General features: G+C 39.8%; 2 protein-coding genes across 2 annotated transcripts; both read right to left on the minus strand.

The window, feature by feature from the left end:
- Positions 1–699: 699 nt before the first annotated feature.
- LOC146648457 (complement factor H-like) lies at positions 700–4958 on the minus strand. The gene is made up of 8 exons (XM_085390211.1): positions 4842–4958; positions 4569–4760; positions 2947–3135; positions 2395–2436; positions 2113–2274; positions 1854–2024; positions 1094–1119; positions 700–968 (listed from the first exon to the last, which is right to left on the minus strand). The coding sequence occupies exons 1-8, from the start codon at positions 4894–4896 to the stop codon at positions 948–950; spliced, it is 858 nt and encodes a 285-aa protein (XP_085246337.1). The 5' UTR covers positions 4897–4958; the 3' UTR covers positions 700–947.
- A 3511-nt stretch (positions 4959–8469) lies between these two features.
- On the minus strand, positions 8470–14275 carry LOC146648458 (complement factor H-related protein 2-like). The gene is made up of 7 exons (XM_085390208.1): positions 14181–14275; positions 13891–14079; positions 13203–13379; positions 12940–13119; positions 12135–12197; positions 12013–12054; positions 8470–9117 (listed from the first exon to the last, which is right to left on the minus strand). Exons 1-7 carry the CDS (start codon positions 14236–14238, stop codon positions 8903–8905), a joined length of 924 nt encoding a protein of 307 aa, XP_085246334.1. The 5' UTR covers positions 14239–14275; the 3' UTR covers positions 8470–8902.
- Positions 14276–17873: the final 3598 nt, after the last annotated feature.

Raw genomic sequence — 17873 nt, forward strand, 5'->3', positions numbered from 1 at the left:
ACAGCAGCTTTAAATGGTCTAGTTTCAATTACAGATCGTTTAAACTGTGAAGGTCTGCCTTTAAGTACCAAGGCCTCAGAGAAGAGCTCGAGAAGATGTGGAGGGTGAACAGTGGTCCGTGTAGTAATCAGAGCAGTCCATGCAGCGACGCCCAAGCTAGACGAGTGACTTCGGCAGATCCCAGAAACAACATCTGAGATCTGTCCAGAAGAGCGCAGCTAAGATACTGCACGAGACTCTCAAGCCCTTGTAGAGCACCCGAGCTTGAAGGATAAAGACCGCCCGGCCTTTTATTAGTGTAATAAAATGTGTAAGAACCTTATTAAAAACACTCAGAAAGTGAAAGTTAAACGGTAAAGAAATGTAAAACAAATAGAGGGATTTTTTCTTTTCTTCACTGTTTTCCTATAACTTTGATCAGAATTGTTTGAGAATTCAATATTCCAAATATTTTAAAGTGGTAATGTTTTTTTTTCTTTCCAAACTTTGTTTCTTAATCAATAAATGACAACTGAAAAATAAATAAACAAAAGATGTGTTTTAGTTTGTAGGATCTTTGAGTGTCTGGTGGCTCCAGGTAGGACAGGACATGTGAGAACCTTTAGCAACTTGTCACCCTGACACTTCAAAATCAGTGCTCTTCAGATACAAACAAGAACAATAAAGAGCAGCAGGAGTCCTGATGGTAAAATCTGAGACTTTATTCTTTTCACTGGTGTTTTTGTATATATGTGACACACACACACACACACACACACACACACACACACACACACACACACACACACACACACACACACACACAAACACACACACACACACACACACACACAAATCATTTTCTCTGACACCTTCAAAGATGAAAATGAAAAGCTGATACAGGGTGTGATGTGATCATATGTCAGGTGTCTCCTTTAAAAGCTCCAAGGTGGTGATCAAATCCTCAGCTACAGCTGTGCTTTGCACCTCTGGTTAGAAGAAAATATGTTTTATGAATAATTTACGAGTGTAAAAAAAAATCAAGATGCAATTCTTATTCTTTAAATGACAGATCAGAGCAATAACAGCATTTCTTTTAAAGAGGAACACTCACCACTGCATGCTCCACCCTGTCACAACCTGTAAACAGTGATGCAGAAGCTCAGTGTGAACACTTCAGTTACTTAACATTTGCAGATGAGGTGTGTTCAGTTTTCTACATGTCTACAAGCTGCTGACAGTTTTTTATCAGGTTTGATAATTTGTTTAATCGACTTTACTGGGATACTGTTTAAATCACTGCATGAGGCAGAAGTTTCTATATAAGTGGATATGGTTGTTTACTAAATAGTCACCTGTGTTTACACGAGGCACAAAGTAAACAACATATTTATCAGCCTCATTAAAGGTGATCACACAGTAAACTCTGTTTAAAGCTTTTTTGCATGTTTTAAAGAAATACATATTCATCAGGTCTATAAGATCTATTGTGATTCCACTAGAAATTGCCAAGTGGAAAAGGCAAGGATAACTTCAGGTTTAAATCATCACAGGCATTAGTGCAGGGAAAGGGAAGCTGTCAGGGCTGCAGCACGTGCTACAAGGAATCAGTGAATCAGCAGAGTTGCTGTAGTTTTTTCTGTGTGTGTTTAAAGGAGTTTAAAGTTGTAAAAGCTTGGTTGGATTTGACATTAAGTGCTCAGATCTTTTAAAAGTAGTTGTTATTAAAATGATTCATGTTCAGTTTTATTATTTGTTAAAAAAAAAATCTTTCTTATAGGTAATAAAAACTTGTTAACATGTAGGCAACACAGCACTGAAAACTCTTTTCTGACTGACACGTTCAAACATAGAGAGTTTACAGTAATACTTACATTCAGTTGCCTCCACTCTTCCATTGATGCATCGAATCTTAGAATAATATTCAGACGACCAGCTGTGTGGTTTCACACACTCCACTCTCTCTTCCTCACCATTTTCTATGTGCACAGTTCCCACAGATTTGTATTCAGGATTGTCATTGGTGTTGACAGCACAGAAGTTAGCTGGACACAAGAAACAACCATTAAATTAAAATTTCTCCCCAACGCTTTAAGAGATCCTTAAAAATGATTATCATTGATGTGTTTATACCTCTGCACTCAGGTAAGTCTGACCACATGCCACTGCTGATACACTTCACTCTTTCTGGACCCACTAATCTGTACAAACGTTGGCATTGGTATATCAAATAGTATCGTGAAGTTTGCTGAGCAACAGCATTTTCAATAACAGGGACGTTTCCGCAATTTTGAACTGAAATGAAAACGCAGGAATATTTCTGAAAACATACCAAACTGTCGCTGAGGTAATGCACTTAACATTCTGATTGGTCAGCATGAATAAATTCAAGGAGAAAATAATGTACTTATTTACTTGTTGTATAACGAAGACGTGTGTCTCCCTCATTTGAAGATCCTGAAAGATACAAAACAGTTATTTTGCTTTGAGATTAGGCCAATTTGAACATTTTCTCTATTATTATTTTATAAAGTTTGTCAGTCATTTTTATGTTAACAAGGTTCTACACACACTACATATGCATCCAAGAACTATTACTGCTCAAAAACACCCAGAAATAAAAGGATAAAGTCACTGTAATATGTATTAAATATCTGTTTTTTTTTATTTTTGTATTTTATTAAATTTCACTATGAACAGCAGAAAAGACTGTAAACAGACACTGACAGTCCACTTCCTGTTTAAACGTGCATCATTTGTAGACTGTAAACTTCGATTGATTGCAGACTACTTATTATTTTTTATTTATTATATTTCTGACCACCTGATCATTCACTAAACATTCTCATTCATTTGTGCACTGATACAAGTGTCATGTAATCAGTTGTTTTTAAACTTACTGTGGATTATTGCCAATTCATAAAAAGTAAATACATAAATGCAGATCTCAGTAAACAGTCAGCTTACTGCAGGTCGGGCCTTGTGTCCAGCTTCCTTGTGTACAAACAGATTTTTTGTTGTGTGCTCCATCTGCAGTGTATCCATCCTCACACTCATACTGCACTTCTGAACCTGCAGCAAACACTTCCTGGTAGTCCTGATGAACGATGACTGCATGGGGGATTTTAGGAGGCACGCTGCACGCATTCATGCTTTCTGTAAAATTAGATTTAGACTTTATTAATCCCAGAGCAGGGCCATTTGTTTGTAGCTTATTCACAGGATCAAACCCACAAAACCTACAGTCCTTAAACACTAATCATAAAAACTTTTGCGTGTTGAGTCATGGATCAAAAAACTGTGAGGACCTGAAAACAAAAACTACATAAAATGCCTTTATTAACAGCATTGGTCTCGAATTTGTTCTGTGTTGACCAGTATTAATTTGGTTGACCAATAGTTTTCATCATAGTGTGCAGACTGTGGTGTCCAACCGGATACTTACAGATACTTTACAGTTAATCCAAAATACTGCAGCAAGAGTACTTTCAGGGACTAGAAAGAACCATCATACTTCTCCTGTATCATCTTCACTTTATTGGCTCCTTTAAAATGCAGAATTAAATTTGAAACTCCTCTCCTCACATACTAGATTTAGGCTGCTGGAGAATTTCATGTGATGTGAACTTTTATTCTTTTGTCACCACTTTTCGCTCCCTGTTCCTGCTGTAAGTACTAAATCTTTTGTTTTTTCTCTCATTGTCCTTGTCTCTTTATGTCGTCCTTTCTTCTCCCCCCCACCATTCCAGTAAAATAATGAATTCTTCCTTCCCAAGTCTTGCTCGCTGCTCATCATCTGATTGTTGTTCTGAAGCCATCCATCCATCACTAATTTTCCATCTAAGGCAGGATGGATCCATGATTCAGGCTGGTAGGGTCTACTGATGTTTTCTCAGCCTACTTTGGGTCCCATCATTTAAACACCAAAGCCTACTATTGTTGGGGACCACAGCCGACCACTTTCTACTGACTGCTTCCAGCAGGTTAATGTGCTCAATGTTAAATCTGCAAATCTGCAGCAGTTGTGTTAGGTGATACTATATGGCCACAATTTCTGAAGAATGTTTGCCACACCTTATTATTTTTTAAACAAGGTGAATTATCTTTAAAATTTCACATAGGTTTCAATCAGATTCTGAAAAATCAGCAATGTTGGAATTTTCTTTTGATTCTGACATGTAATCAATATTATATTCTTTTAAAAGTTAACATAAAATGTAGTCTTTGTGACAGTCATAGAAACAGTCATAATTCTGACAGTTATATCTTTATTATCTCCTGTTCAGTGAGGACACTCTATCACACTGACAGTAAAAACAGGCTCATCGTGTCTGTGTAGGTTCTCAGTCATCCAGGTTATGGCAGTTTAAGGAGCTTGGAAAGAAGGCGACCAGATTTCTTTACATTAGTGAAACACATAAAAAAAAAAAATCTGACACATTAAAATTTTAAACTGATGTTGGCATTAAATTAAAAGTCACATAAAGTAAAAAGGAGTTCATTCTACCTTACTGTCTCATGAAATCTGTGCAAAAATATTTCAACCAAGAAAAACAGGCAAAGAAAGAAGAGCTATTGGCAGGACTTACCTATACACTGTAGCTGATGAGACCATTTTCCATTGTGACATGTGCTGGTTGCCCACCAACCCTTCATTGCTAGCGTACGTCCTTCGTTGCAGGTGTAGCTCAGCTTGGTGCCCTGAGAGTAAGTCTCTTGCTTTGGGGCAAAGAAGCCACCGTCCAGTGTGGGAGCATCACAGGCCTGTGTGGTGCTCTGTGCTGAAACACAACACTGAAGTAAGTGCAAAACATTATCAACCAGTGTAAATGTTTGTCTGTGAAGTTACTTGTTGTTCTCACCGTGCAGCACTCCAGGAAACCAAAGAAGAGCAAATGCAAAATATTTGATGCACATTTTTAAATCGTCCAACAACAAAGCAGCACCAGCAGTTAAAGGTAATCCACATGAGAACCAGCTACTTATCACAACTGTCACCCGAAAGTTTGTGCAATCATCTTGGCCCTTCCCATTTTGTGGGATGGAAAAAAGTTCGTACACATCCAAAACAACTTTTGAGAAAGAACGTGGAAAAAAATACTGTTTACTCAAATATGTGGTCACATTTTTTTATTGAGGTTCTTTTTAAACATGAATAAAAGAAATATGGGAAAAATCTCAGCAACATCTATTTTTCATTGATTTTATTCATTACACATTGGTTCGTATGTTTGGAGCAGTTCTGAGCATTTTCCCTGAAGCCAACAAGAATCATTTACTTTGAAACATCAAATCAATGAAACTATTTACTGTCCAAATTTCAAAGTCACTTCCCGGACTCGATGGATCAGAGGCTGTATGTTTGACCTGATTGTGCAATTTATTCAGCTGCTTCTAAAAGTATATCTAACATTGCTAACATTTTTATGGTTTCCATCAAAGTTTACACACTACTTGAAATGACTGTAAGAAACATATCTGTGTAGTAAGAAGCAACGATAATGTGGGTGATATATTCACTGTGTACATGACTCTAATGTGAGGATTAATGCAAGAAGTCAAAGTGATGCAGTTGAACCTTGGTGAGGTAAATAAAGTCACATTACTCCACCATTTTATTTTAAGCGAGCATCATTAAATTGCTAGGCTAGCATTGTGGTGAATGGAGGTGTAAGACTGGACTCATATTCTCTGCTCTAATACATCCCAAAGGTGTTCTGTCAGATTGAGGTCATGACTGTGAAGGTCAAAGTTGCTCATCTATGTCTTTATGGACCTTGCTTTCTGCACTGGTGCGCAGTCCTGTTCGAATAAGAAGCCTGTTCCATGAAACCTCTACGTGCTGTTCTTGAGCTGATCTAAAGCCGTCATGAAGGTTGGAGGTCTGTAACAATAAACTCTACAGAAAATTGGTGACCTCTGCTGACTGTGTGCCTCAGCATTTGCCGGCCCTTTCTGTGTTTTTACGTGGTCTACCACTTTGTGTTTGAGTTGCTGTTGTTCCTAATTGTTGAATCATGAATCTGAACTCAACTGAGAAGTGAGACCTGAAGTTCTTAAGATGTTGTTCTGGGTTCTCGTGTGACTTCCTGCAAGGAACAGAAAAACAGAGGGGAACGGGGACAGTGAGAAAGGACACTTAAAAAGAAAAAAAAATCTCCCGGATCACCTGTTGAGACAAAAAGATAGAAAAAAGAGAACAACATAATAAACACAGCACTATTGCATTAATCTAGCTAACAGTAAATAAGAGTAGTGCAGCACACAGGACTGACAGCGCACAATGTGCTTTGAGGTAGCAGCCAAGAAAGGTGTAGTTTGTGTCTGTGAACACCTGTGTGGATCAGCACACTTCTATTCAAAAGGTTTCTCCATGTAATGATCTGCTAGAGGGTGTGGGGAGCCATAGACCCATCCCCCAGGGCTTGAAGCAGGTATGGAGGAGATCCAGGTCCCAGATATCCAGAGGTCCCAGAGCGCGAGAGCCCAAGGAGGACCACTGGAGGGGCATCCGTGCCACCCTCCTGCGAAGAGCTGAGGAGAGCCCCAGACGAGGGGTCACCCAGCAGCCACGGAGTAGAAGTCAGAGGGGGCTGCAGTGGCGTGCCCGCAGGCTCTGCCAGAGTGAACTGAGGCACAGGCCCAGAGGCCTGAGGGCCCCCACAGCCCAGAAGAGGCCTGGCCAAGTTACGAGCGGCAGGCCGGTACATACCTGAGCGCCCAGCCCCAGACACCAATAACCACCAAATTGGAGTAAATCTTTCCTGTGAAGGTTCACCCGTTTCTCAATTTCTAGACAAACCTTTTCTAGAAGAAACAGCTGAGAAACAAATTCACTGACATCTGTTTCTCAGCTGTTTCATCAGATCAGGACATGACATGTTTCTTGTCAGCCAGGTTCTATTTCAGTGATTTCTCGACCTGGTAGTAATCAGGTAAGCAGGCTGTGGCTTCTTGAAACTGAATTCACCTTTTGTGGTTAAAATGTGGTTAATTACTGTTTCATGGTTTAACAAGAGGAGCAATTACTCTTTCACACAGGGGCAGATTGATTTGAATAGCTTTATATCCCTTAATAAATGAAATCGTCATTTACAAACTGGATTTTGTATTTATTCAGGTTTGTTTGTTGAATATTACAAAAAACCAAAAATACTTTGTCAAACCACTGTTCCTGCTTTTTTTTAACAATACAGTAATCCAGGGTTTACTCTAATAAAATGTAACCTTTATGCTGAGTCTAAGAAATCATTGTCCTGTTAACATAAATTACAAATTGTAAATTAATGTCAAAAGTGTTGGGAAAAGTGGTTTTGTTATGAATTCTTCTCAAATGAGATACAGCAACTATTTCAGTCAGACTTCAGAGCTTTTCCTGAAAAAGATTTGTTGAGGGTGATCAATTATTTGTGACTCACATTAGATTCAGGAGATATCACAGCCCTCATTCTTTTGGACAATAGCTGCTTTCTGCTTTTGATATTGTGAAGCACAAGAATCTTTGGGCTTGGCTCAAATGCTGGGTTGGATATAAGAACTTTCTCTGTGTCTGATGGTCAGTTCTTTAAATCTTCTGCCCCTGTTTTTTGTGTGTTTCTTGGACCAGGACACCAAATGAGGGTTTTTGTGCCGTCACAGACTGTTTGAAAATGTCAACCTGTGACAACTGTTAACTGTGTAACAGTGGATCAGTGTGTGTATGACACGTTTCTCTGTGATACTGTGGTGCATCAACTCATCATCACCTCATCTGTAAAAATGAGTTCAGCCAACCTTCAGACCAAGCTGTTTTCTGCAGCTTGTATCCACAATCTCATTCTCTCGGTCACTAACCAAAGCCAACACCATCATGAAGTAAAACAAATCAATAAACTTGTGCTTGTGTGCTTACTATAATGTTTCCGTTATTGTTATTTATTGAACAACATTTTTGATGTGTATAATAAAAGAACTGTTCTACACAGTTAGCAGACAAAGCAATACAAAGACGTCTCTGATGATGAAACATTTTATTCAGACCTCAGCCAGCCATCGACACTTTATGGATTCAGTGTACACATCATGTACTGAGTGCATGAAAAGTTCAAATCATTTATGGACAGTTTGGTGTTTAAAGAACAATCAGCCCCAAAACTCGACAAAGAAAAGAAACATGTTTCATTGTTGCTCTGCAGGTTCTGGTTGAAGTGTTTCAGAAAGGTTGTGTTGTCAGTAGGGTCATTCTGCTGCAATCAGGCTGATTAAAACACAAACAAACAACAGCTGAGTAAACAACATCAAGCACATTTATTTCAAAGAAACTATATTTGTTTGAAAATATATCAAAGAATAACACTTACAAGATATTGAAATCCATATCCATCACAGCCTAAACAAGAAGCAGATAGTTTGTCAGTTAGAAGCTCATATCCATAAACTTTATCAGTGAGGACTGATTCACTGCATTCAAAGATAAACCTACAGAGGAAAATCCTCTCTGTTCTTAAAGAGCCAGACTGCTTTTATTCCTCATGTTTTACTTTTATTCCATATTAACATTTGTTGAAGTTACTTCATTGTGTGTTTTGTAACCATAACAAACTGTTTTGTGGTGATTTGGGGGCAACTGGAACAAGTGTGGATGCTGCACACTAAATCACTTTGTTCCTGTGATAAAGAGTGAATCTCCTGCTTTGTGTGATGTGCTGGGACGAAGGCAGGTAGATGAGTTTGGCTGTTGGAAGCTGGGGACAACTCTACATAATACAACATGAAGTGAATGTGTCATTCCTATACACAAACATCAGCTGCAGCTTTTAACAAATCAGCAATGCTCTTTCAGTGTGTTCCTGTGTGGGAAATGTTTATTTTTTTATTTTTCTTTCACTATTCCTCTCGTTTGTGTATCAGGTCCCAGAGAAGAAATTTTCATACATGTTTGCTGCTAAAGGAAAATAGAAACTGAAAGAGTTAAAATGTAAAGAGATAAATACTTACATCTGCCCAAATATATTCTTCTGTTAGCACACCGAACATAAATATGTCTGTCTCTTCCAGTACAAGAAAAATGTTTTTCTTCTCCTTCCCGCATGTAAGCAGGTTGAGCTGCTGCAAAACCATAACCAGCATATCTAGCAGGATCCACCAAACAGACCGCTCCTGCAAAAACAACAACAAGTAAAAAGAAACATAAGAAGAGTCTAAGGAGCTTGCAAAGAAAAGCGTCTGGAATTATTTAAGTTGCTTGAAGACGTTTCACCTCCTCTCATCCAAGAAGCTTCTTCAGTTCTAAGGTCAAATGGCGAAGAGTCCCAGATTTAAACCCAGTGGGAGTTTCCCCCCAAAGAGGGACAAAAGGACACTCTTTGACTACGATGACCTGGATGACTGAGAACCTTCACAGACATATTGCCGTACATTTTGGGAGAAACAGCCTTCAACTGCAGGAAATTTCACACCTTGCTTTCAAAAACACACATCCCTGATTCTGAACCTACACAACTCAGGGAAGAAAACACACCTGAAGACAGTCAGGAGAAATGGGTAAAGAACTTTTCAGACTGGAATCTCACTGAACCTGAAAAGAGAGTATTAGCCAAAGGACTCAATTTTTCCATTTCCCCGCAACAGTTGCCCATAGTGGACCTCATCACAGCCACAGAAACCGCCATACGGATTAATAAATTATCACAGACAGAAGCAGAGCAAATCAGGATGAAAGTCTCCGCCACCCTCTCCAGTGCCAAAGTCCCTCCGTCCAACCTCACAATACAGGAAAAGAAGGGCGTGAGCAAAGACCACAACATCACTGTTTTAACAGCTGATAAGGGAAGATGCACCGTGGTCCTAAACACTACAGATTACCATACAAAGATCACTACTCTCCTCAGTGACAACAATACCTACGAAGCCTTAAAGCGAGACCCCACAAGCAGCTACAAAAAGAAAGTTATAGCTTGCCTTCAAGAATCATTGACCGCCTTACATATCACCGCCTTTACCCAGGGGATGCCATACCCTGCATTTACGGACTTCCTAAGATCCACAAGGAAGCTGTCCCACTCAGACCCATAGTCAGTAGCATAAACTCAGCCACTTACAGCATTGCAAAACACCTTGCTACCATCCTTGCACCTCTCGTGGGGAACACCCCACACCACAGCAAGAACTCCACCGACTTCACCAACAAAGTCCAGAAACTTACCCTGGACCCAGATGAAACCATGGTGTCCTTTGATGTAGTCTCTCTCTTCACTTGCATACCCACCACGGAGGCTTTGGAGACTATCAGAAAACGACTACAAGAAGACAGCTCCTTGGAGGACAGGACCAACTTCACACCCGATCAGATCTGCACACTGTTAGAGAGGTCTAACAGCTGCCTCACCACCACATATTTCAAATACAACGAGGCTTTTACAGACAAAAACATGGCTGTGCCATGGGCTCCCCCGTGTCACCTATTGTAGCCAACCTTTACCTGCAGGAAGTGGAAAGGAAGGCTCTTGGCTCTTTCAAAGGAAGAGTACCCAGCCACTGGTACAGATATGTGGACGACACCTGGGTCAAAATCAAGACACAAGAAGTGGAATCCTTCACTGCGCACATTAACGCCGTGGATAAAAACATCAGGTTCACCAGGGAAGACACAAAGGACGACTGTTTGCCTTTCCTGGACTGCGCTGTGCACATTGAAGAGAACGGCAACCTCAACATTTAAGTTTACCGGAAGCCCACACTCACGGACCAGTACCTCCTCTTTGACTCCCATCACCCTCTGGAACACAAACTTGGAGTAATTAAGACCCTACACCACCGGGCAGAACATGTTCCCTCTAAGCCTGAAGGGAAAAAGAAGGAACACACACACATGTAAAGGAAGCACTCAAAACGTGCGGCTATCCTAAATGGGCGTTCTTAAAGTCAGCAAAGAGGCACAGAAAAGAAGTCCAGACACCAGCGAGGGAGGATAAGAAGGAGAGACGCAACAACATTGTCATCCCCTATGTAGCCGGTGTATCAGAGAAACTCAGGAGAGTTTTCTCCAAGCATGACATCCCGGTGCATTTCAGACCCAGCAACACACTCAGACAGAAACTGGTTCACCCGAAAGACAAAATGCCAAAACACAGACTTAACAATGTGGTGTATGCTGTACAGTGCAGCGAGGAATGCTCAGACCTCTACATTGGAGAGACCAAACAGCCACTTCACAAGCGCATGGCACAACACAGAAGAGCCACCTCCACAGGACAAGACTCAGCAGTCCATCTGCATCTTAAGGATAAAGGACACTCTTTCAAGGATGCCAATGTTCACATTTTGGACAGAGAGGACAGATGGTTTGAAAGAGGAGTGAAAGAAGCCATCTATGTCCACTGTGAGCGACCATCTTTGAACAGAGGCGGGGGTTTACGACACCAACTCTCTGCCATCTATAATCCAGTTTTGAGATCCCTTCCCAGACGCCTTAACGCCCACTCACATCCTGGGCCATCTGATCTCAGGAATTCGCATGATAAGGTGGGGCCAGGTTTCACAATGAACACACCCGAAACTCTGGCTGATTGGGACCCACGCCCAGTTTCACACCTTGGCTCATGTGATTAGAGGATCATCAGGGGGTCCTTTTGTCCCTCTGTGGGGGGAAACTCCCACTAGGTTTATATCTGGGACTCTCCACCATTTGACCTTAGAACTGAAGAAGCTTCTCGGATGAGAGGTGAAACGTCTTCAAGCAACTTAAAGAAGTCCAGACGCTTTTCTTTGCAAGCTCCTTTGACTACGATGACCTGGATGACTGAGAACCTTCACAGACAGATGGAGAGTAATGACATGATAATTTAGAGCTTCCTCAGATCTGTGATAAGGGTTGGGGTGAAAATTGAAGCCAAATAATCTGCAAAGCATTTGAAATTTACTAGTTTCCGTTTTCTTGCAATTCTTGTTTCTAAATCAAAAATGAGAGTCAAAAATAAGTATCTGTATACAAAAATGCTGCAATAATCTGAGAGATGAGATGACTGGATCCACTAATTAATATGCTTCACTTACCCTCCGGTTGTTTACCACTGCCAGCTCCACTTTCTCTTCTGTCTAAATGAAAAACATGCTTTAGATTTAAAGTATACACAAACACAGAGATGACGTGCACGGACAAAAGATTAAAAATGTACCTCCCCCCTCAGGCTGGACGTCTGTGTCTGATGCAGAGTGTCCCTGATCTGCTGATGATTTGTCTGCAGAACCGAAGATATTATTGAGACTATTCAGCTTAAAAGCAGCTTTAATGCTAACGTGCTCTGTCACATAAACTGTTGTTTACCTGCTGACTTGCAAATGAATTCAGAGCACAATTCAAGTAACAGTGGCAATCCTATCAGATTTATTCTCAAATTTTATACAAATTTTCAAACAAGACAAAAGTCCTACATAATTTCAGTTACTGCTGATAAAAGGTGTGGTTGTCATCCTATAAAAACTAAGCAGCCCATGTAAAGAAGAAAAAAGACCCAAAAAAAGGTAAATCTTCCCTGTTATGATGCTGACAGACTGTTGCCAAAGTAAAGTTTAATGTCTCTCAGACCTGGACTGCATTTAGATAATTATATGGATTTTTATTTTTTCCACTTTCAATTTAGTGAGACCTTGTTGTATTTATTATGCAGCTTTTGTTTTGTTTGTTTGTTTTGGATTGCAGGGTTCATTTTTATTGTCATAAGCAGAAATAAATATTCTTGCAGGTCATTTGTCATCTTGCAACATTTGATCAACCTGCACCAGGAAAAAGTAAACAAAAAACTGTCCCAAAGTGCAACTGCAATTTCAAAAGCCAATAATTCAGTTTCTACACATGCTGTGTATGAATCTCTTCTGATGAACGTATACAGAAACTGGTTCCTTATAAACTTTTGTAACATTGTTTTAAGTTTTAGAAAGGTGAGAAAAAATAAAATTAAAGGGTATTTTTTACACACTTACTGCATGTTGGCCCTGCAGTCCATTGTCCACGTTCACAAATGATGATATTGTTGCCCTTTCGAGTATAACCTTCTTCACATTCATACTGCACTTCTGAACCTTCAGAAAACACTTCCTTGTATTGATGAATTATGACTGCATGAGAGATTTTTGGAGGCTCACTGCATGAATCTCTCCTTCCTGTGAGGAACAAAAAAACCTGTCATGATGGTGACGAAGGTGGTGAGAAAGTGATTTGTTTGTGTGGGATCTGGCAGACTTACTCTCACAGACAGGCAAAGGGCTCCAGGTTCCATTTCTACACCTGGGCCTACTGTTGTCTTTGCGTTCATATCCATCGTCACATTGTACCAAAATAGAGTCCCATTCTTTGTACCAACCGTCTTCTGCTTTATCATATTTCCCATGAGATATTGTTGGGGGGAGGCAGGCATTTTGATCTGAAGAAGATAAAAAACAACAAACTCATTTGATGACTTTCTTTAAACTGTATTTTACTTGTTTTCATATTATTCTTGTCCTCTAATTGATTCAAGATTCTTTATTTGTCACATGCATAGTTATACGACTACAACACGCAGTGAAATGTATCCTGACACGCTCCTCGATTGTTCTGATTTAGGACCCTGTTCTGTAAACAGAAGAAAGTAATATCACCCGTCAGACTCACACTAAGCTGTCAAGTAATTGCTGGGTTTGGTATGCATTACATTACTGTGTACTTTTAAATATTATACTACATATTAGAGTACAATTTAATAAAACAAATAACAAATAAGGATAATTTTTTATGGCTTCAAACTGAATGCATTACTTCTTTCATACAACAGCATCACTCCACATTGTTCTTTTAATGAACAGCTAACCGATGGTATTGAATAAAGTTCGCACTCCTGCAGATTTATAGCGTCTAACTGAAACAAATTTGTTGAGATATTACTGAACACTTACCTATACACTGTGGTTTATGAACCCAATTCCCATCTTCACATCTGCTTGTCGCCCACCAACCCTCCACCACCGGTTTCCGTCCAGAATCACAAGCGTAAGTGAGCTCTGCTTTATTAAGGTAAGTCTCTTTTTCAGGGACATAATAACCCCCATTCAGCACAGGAGCCCTGCAGACATTTTCATTTTGTGCTGAAAAAGTGATGAACAAGTAAGCAACTAGAGGAAAATGCACTTTTTAAAAATGTGTTTTTAAGTATGAAAATAGCAGGAAGTGAATTTAATATTCTTACCATGCGTCACTCCTGCAAACCAAATCAGAAGCACAAATCCAAGATAGCGCGCACACATCCTGTCAGGAGCTCAAATACTGCAGAGTAACGCAACAAACATGAGAGCACAGAGACGAGATAAAATCAGAGGTGGTTAATAATTATTTAAGGAAATTCCCCCAAAATCTAACCATGCCTCTGGCATCATGCCGTAACTCTGCCCACATGCCCGAATGGAGCAAGCATCTAAAATCCAGTAAACTGGAGGGAAAAGTCAAACCTGTAGAGTTACATTTTTTCTTCCTTCAAATTGATTTCAGACGCACAGGAAAACTGTACGAGGAGGAATGTACTGACCAGCATTGCAAAAATACAATTATAGTTGCAGACTCTCTGTGCGCCTTTAGTTTGAGCTTCTAATTTCTAATTTAATGTTGACTTTTGGTTTTATAACTGTAATGCCAGCGTGTCTGTGTTTGTATGTGTGTGTGTGTGGTGGGCTGGGTTGCTCTATATATCGTCCAGGATTCAGCCTTGTTTGGAACAGCTCTCACAACAGTTTGTTTAGAGTGCGCATTTCAAAATGATTTCCCGGACTGCCGTGATCAGAGGTCACGGTTTTGTTGTTTTGAAATACCAAACACAGCCAAGCCAAAGGTCAGGCTGGAGTAACACAGGTGAAAGGCAAAAAAGTGAAAACATGTTATAAAATAAGGAGGAATAATGATTTAGAGTTAGATTATTACTGATGACTGTAATGCGATCCTTTAGTTTGTGTGTGATCACCATCTCCTGGATCTTCATGGGCTCTGCATTAAAGTGCTGGTGGGAAAATTGGATTTCTGGCTATAATTTCAAATGGCAAAGAAAACATAAAACATCCCATAAAAGAGCAAATATTTTTAACAGCGAATATGTTGAAATCATTTTGTGTCACATGACATATGTAAAGGTTGTCCTGCTTTGACCTTATTCGCTGCTTCTGCTCCAACAAATTCAACTGATGTCATCAAATTAATCAGTTAAATATTATATATGTGCAATGCTGTAATACTTAGCTCAGGACAAGCATAGCAATGCTAGAGCTTGACCTGTAACTGCACACATTAGTACAAAAACTGAGGCTCAGCATCAGCCACTTGATGTTAGCTGACCCTGCAGATGCAATGATAGGATTTGTATAGAAAACAATGGCTGAATGAAAGCACTTTACCACCTTTACATTTTAATGAGGAGATTTTAGGATGGTACATTCTCAAAGAAAGGCAGGAAAATAAATGTATCATAATGTCATGCTCTTGGTTGATTTGAGTGTTTTTAAATGCAACTGTATTCTCGCATCGCCCTTTTTCTCCCTGTTGATGATCCAGGGAACATCTTCAGGCAACATTTCTGTTACTACTTTTGATTCTAATGAATCTGTAACTTTCTAATTTCAGGGCTGGAAAATGGCATACATGGTGTTTCAAAACGAGAAGAAATGAAAGAGCACAACTTCACTCTCTGAGCTGCTTTTTTGGGATACTCCTTTATTTATTTATTTCATGGAAAAAGCTCTGCTATGATTTGAACATTACTTTTAAGTTCCTGAAACGGGTTCAAAGCTGCAGACAGACGCTGAGAACAAAACAACACCAGTTGCACAGAAGCATCGACAATGTGTGAAAAATATATTTGTATCCAGCGGAAAGGGCTGACACTCAAAAACAACATTTTGCATGCATCCATCCATTTTCTTCTGCGCATCCGATTCAGGGTCGCTGACAGGCCGGAGCCTATCGCAACTGTCGCAGGGCGAGAGGCAGGGTACACCCCGCACAGGTCACCAGCCAGTCACAAGGCCACAGAGGGGCCAACACGCTCAGATGTTCACATCTTGCCAATTTAGAATCACCAGTTCATATTTAATTGTCACTTTTATAAAATCAATAAATAAAAATCATTCACTGTGGAAAAAAGAAAATAAATTGCGAGTAGAGTTTGATGGAAAGAATAGTCCAGACACTTCAATTTGATCCAAGGATCTGCTGGAAAATCTGCATCTCAGTGCCAAATTGCATGCATTTCCAGTCACAAAGAGACAAATTTAACTGGGATGGGAAGTGTTCCAAGTGTTCCAGCCTTTGCTGTCCAAAACGAACACTAGGGTGGAATAAACGGACTCAATAATCCTTTTCCTTCTAGTTGCATCCACTCCTTCAGCCAGCACTCTATTCTCTGCCTTGTAGGCGCTTACTAACTATCACACATGTTCAAAGTCGAATAGCAGGAAAATAAGATGTTCAGTGTCTTGCTCAAGAACACTTCAGACTGAAGAATCAAATCACCAACCCTCCAAAAAGGTGGAGGAGCCACTCTACTCCTGTGCACAGCAAAACAATTGTTTGCCAATGAACATATAAGAAAACATTGGATTTTTCCCTCTGGATAGTTATGTGAGAAAAATCAGACTTTCAGTAGGATAATAATACTAATCTTAAATCCATGGCTCAAAAGGAAGAAAGGGAAGTTTACTGAATGGCAAAGGTCAAAGTTAAATATTCTAACTTGTGTTCATGTAAGACGGCCTTGAAGGAAGTTTAACAAAGTGGTCAATGCAGATTGACTCCAGATGCCTCATATTTGATGTTGTGTTACCACAGTCAGACAGAAACCTTTGGAGCAGCTCTTCAATCGCTCACAGTGTGGGCACTGGGTACTCTGACCGCTGCTGATAAAGTCCCCGTTGGTTCTCATTCACCTAGGAAGCATCCTCTATGTAGGTTTCATCCACCAATACAGCTGGAGGAGAAATACTGGGGTAGACAGGCCCACACTTAGTGGGATTTGCTGTAAATGAATTGCAGCTAGCCAGACGTTGAAAAAGTACAGAGATTCTGTATTTAAGTAGAAGTACAGATACTAGTGTTTAAAAATACTCCAGTAAAAGTTGAAGTACTGATTCCACTTCTTTACTCAAGTGAAAGTGAAAAAGTACTGAAATGTACTCAGAGTAAAAGTAGCTCTTTGAAACACATTTCTACCAGCTGCTTCTATGCAAAGCTAACTGAACCTTGTTTTTTTATTAATGTAATAATAAAATAATATTAGGAAATGGAAATACAAACTTTATTTTAGTCTAAATTTTAATACTAGTAAATATTCTCAGTTTGAATCAGTGAAGCAGAACATGAGCAGAGAAAAGAAATCTGTTTTCTGTTGGCTACGTTGTAGAGGATGACTCTGCATCGAAGCAAAAAATGAGCACAGTCAGGGGCTGAAGTGGGATTGAGCACGTGAGGGAATGCTAAAATCGTTCTTAATGGCTCAGTGTGGGCAAAAGAATCACAGCACACAATAATTCTATTGAGAGCTCCAGTAGATTTTCTTAGTGTACAGGCTGTGATCAGCTGACACAAGGTGTCAGCAGATGTCTCGTGAGTTGTTCTGGCTAATTTCCATTCTCTATACAATACACAGTTTATGCTGTCTTTATATTAGACACTATAAAGTTGGTATGAAGGTGGAATTCAGTGATTGCATCTCAGCATCATCAGTTTAACTTCATGAAACCTTAGCCACTGTGCACCGGTCACACACTGTACTTTACTTTAAACCCATCACAGTGCAGCAAACCACAGCGAGTCTACTTCAGTTTGTTTTGCAGCAGGTTTCACAACATGAACAAAAGCATATTGTCACATGCACAAACCCGATATCCAATTTAAAAAAACG

This window comes from Rhamphochromis longiceps, linkage group LG18 (genome assembly GCF_057381845.1).
Source record: "Rhamphochromis longiceps isolate RC_006_pf linkage group LG18, R_longiceps_female_GT1.1, whole genome shotgun sequence".
Classification (NCBI taxonomy): Eukaryota; Metazoa; Chordata; class Actinopteri; order Cichliformes; family Cichlidae; genus Rhamphochromis; species Rhamphochromis longiceps.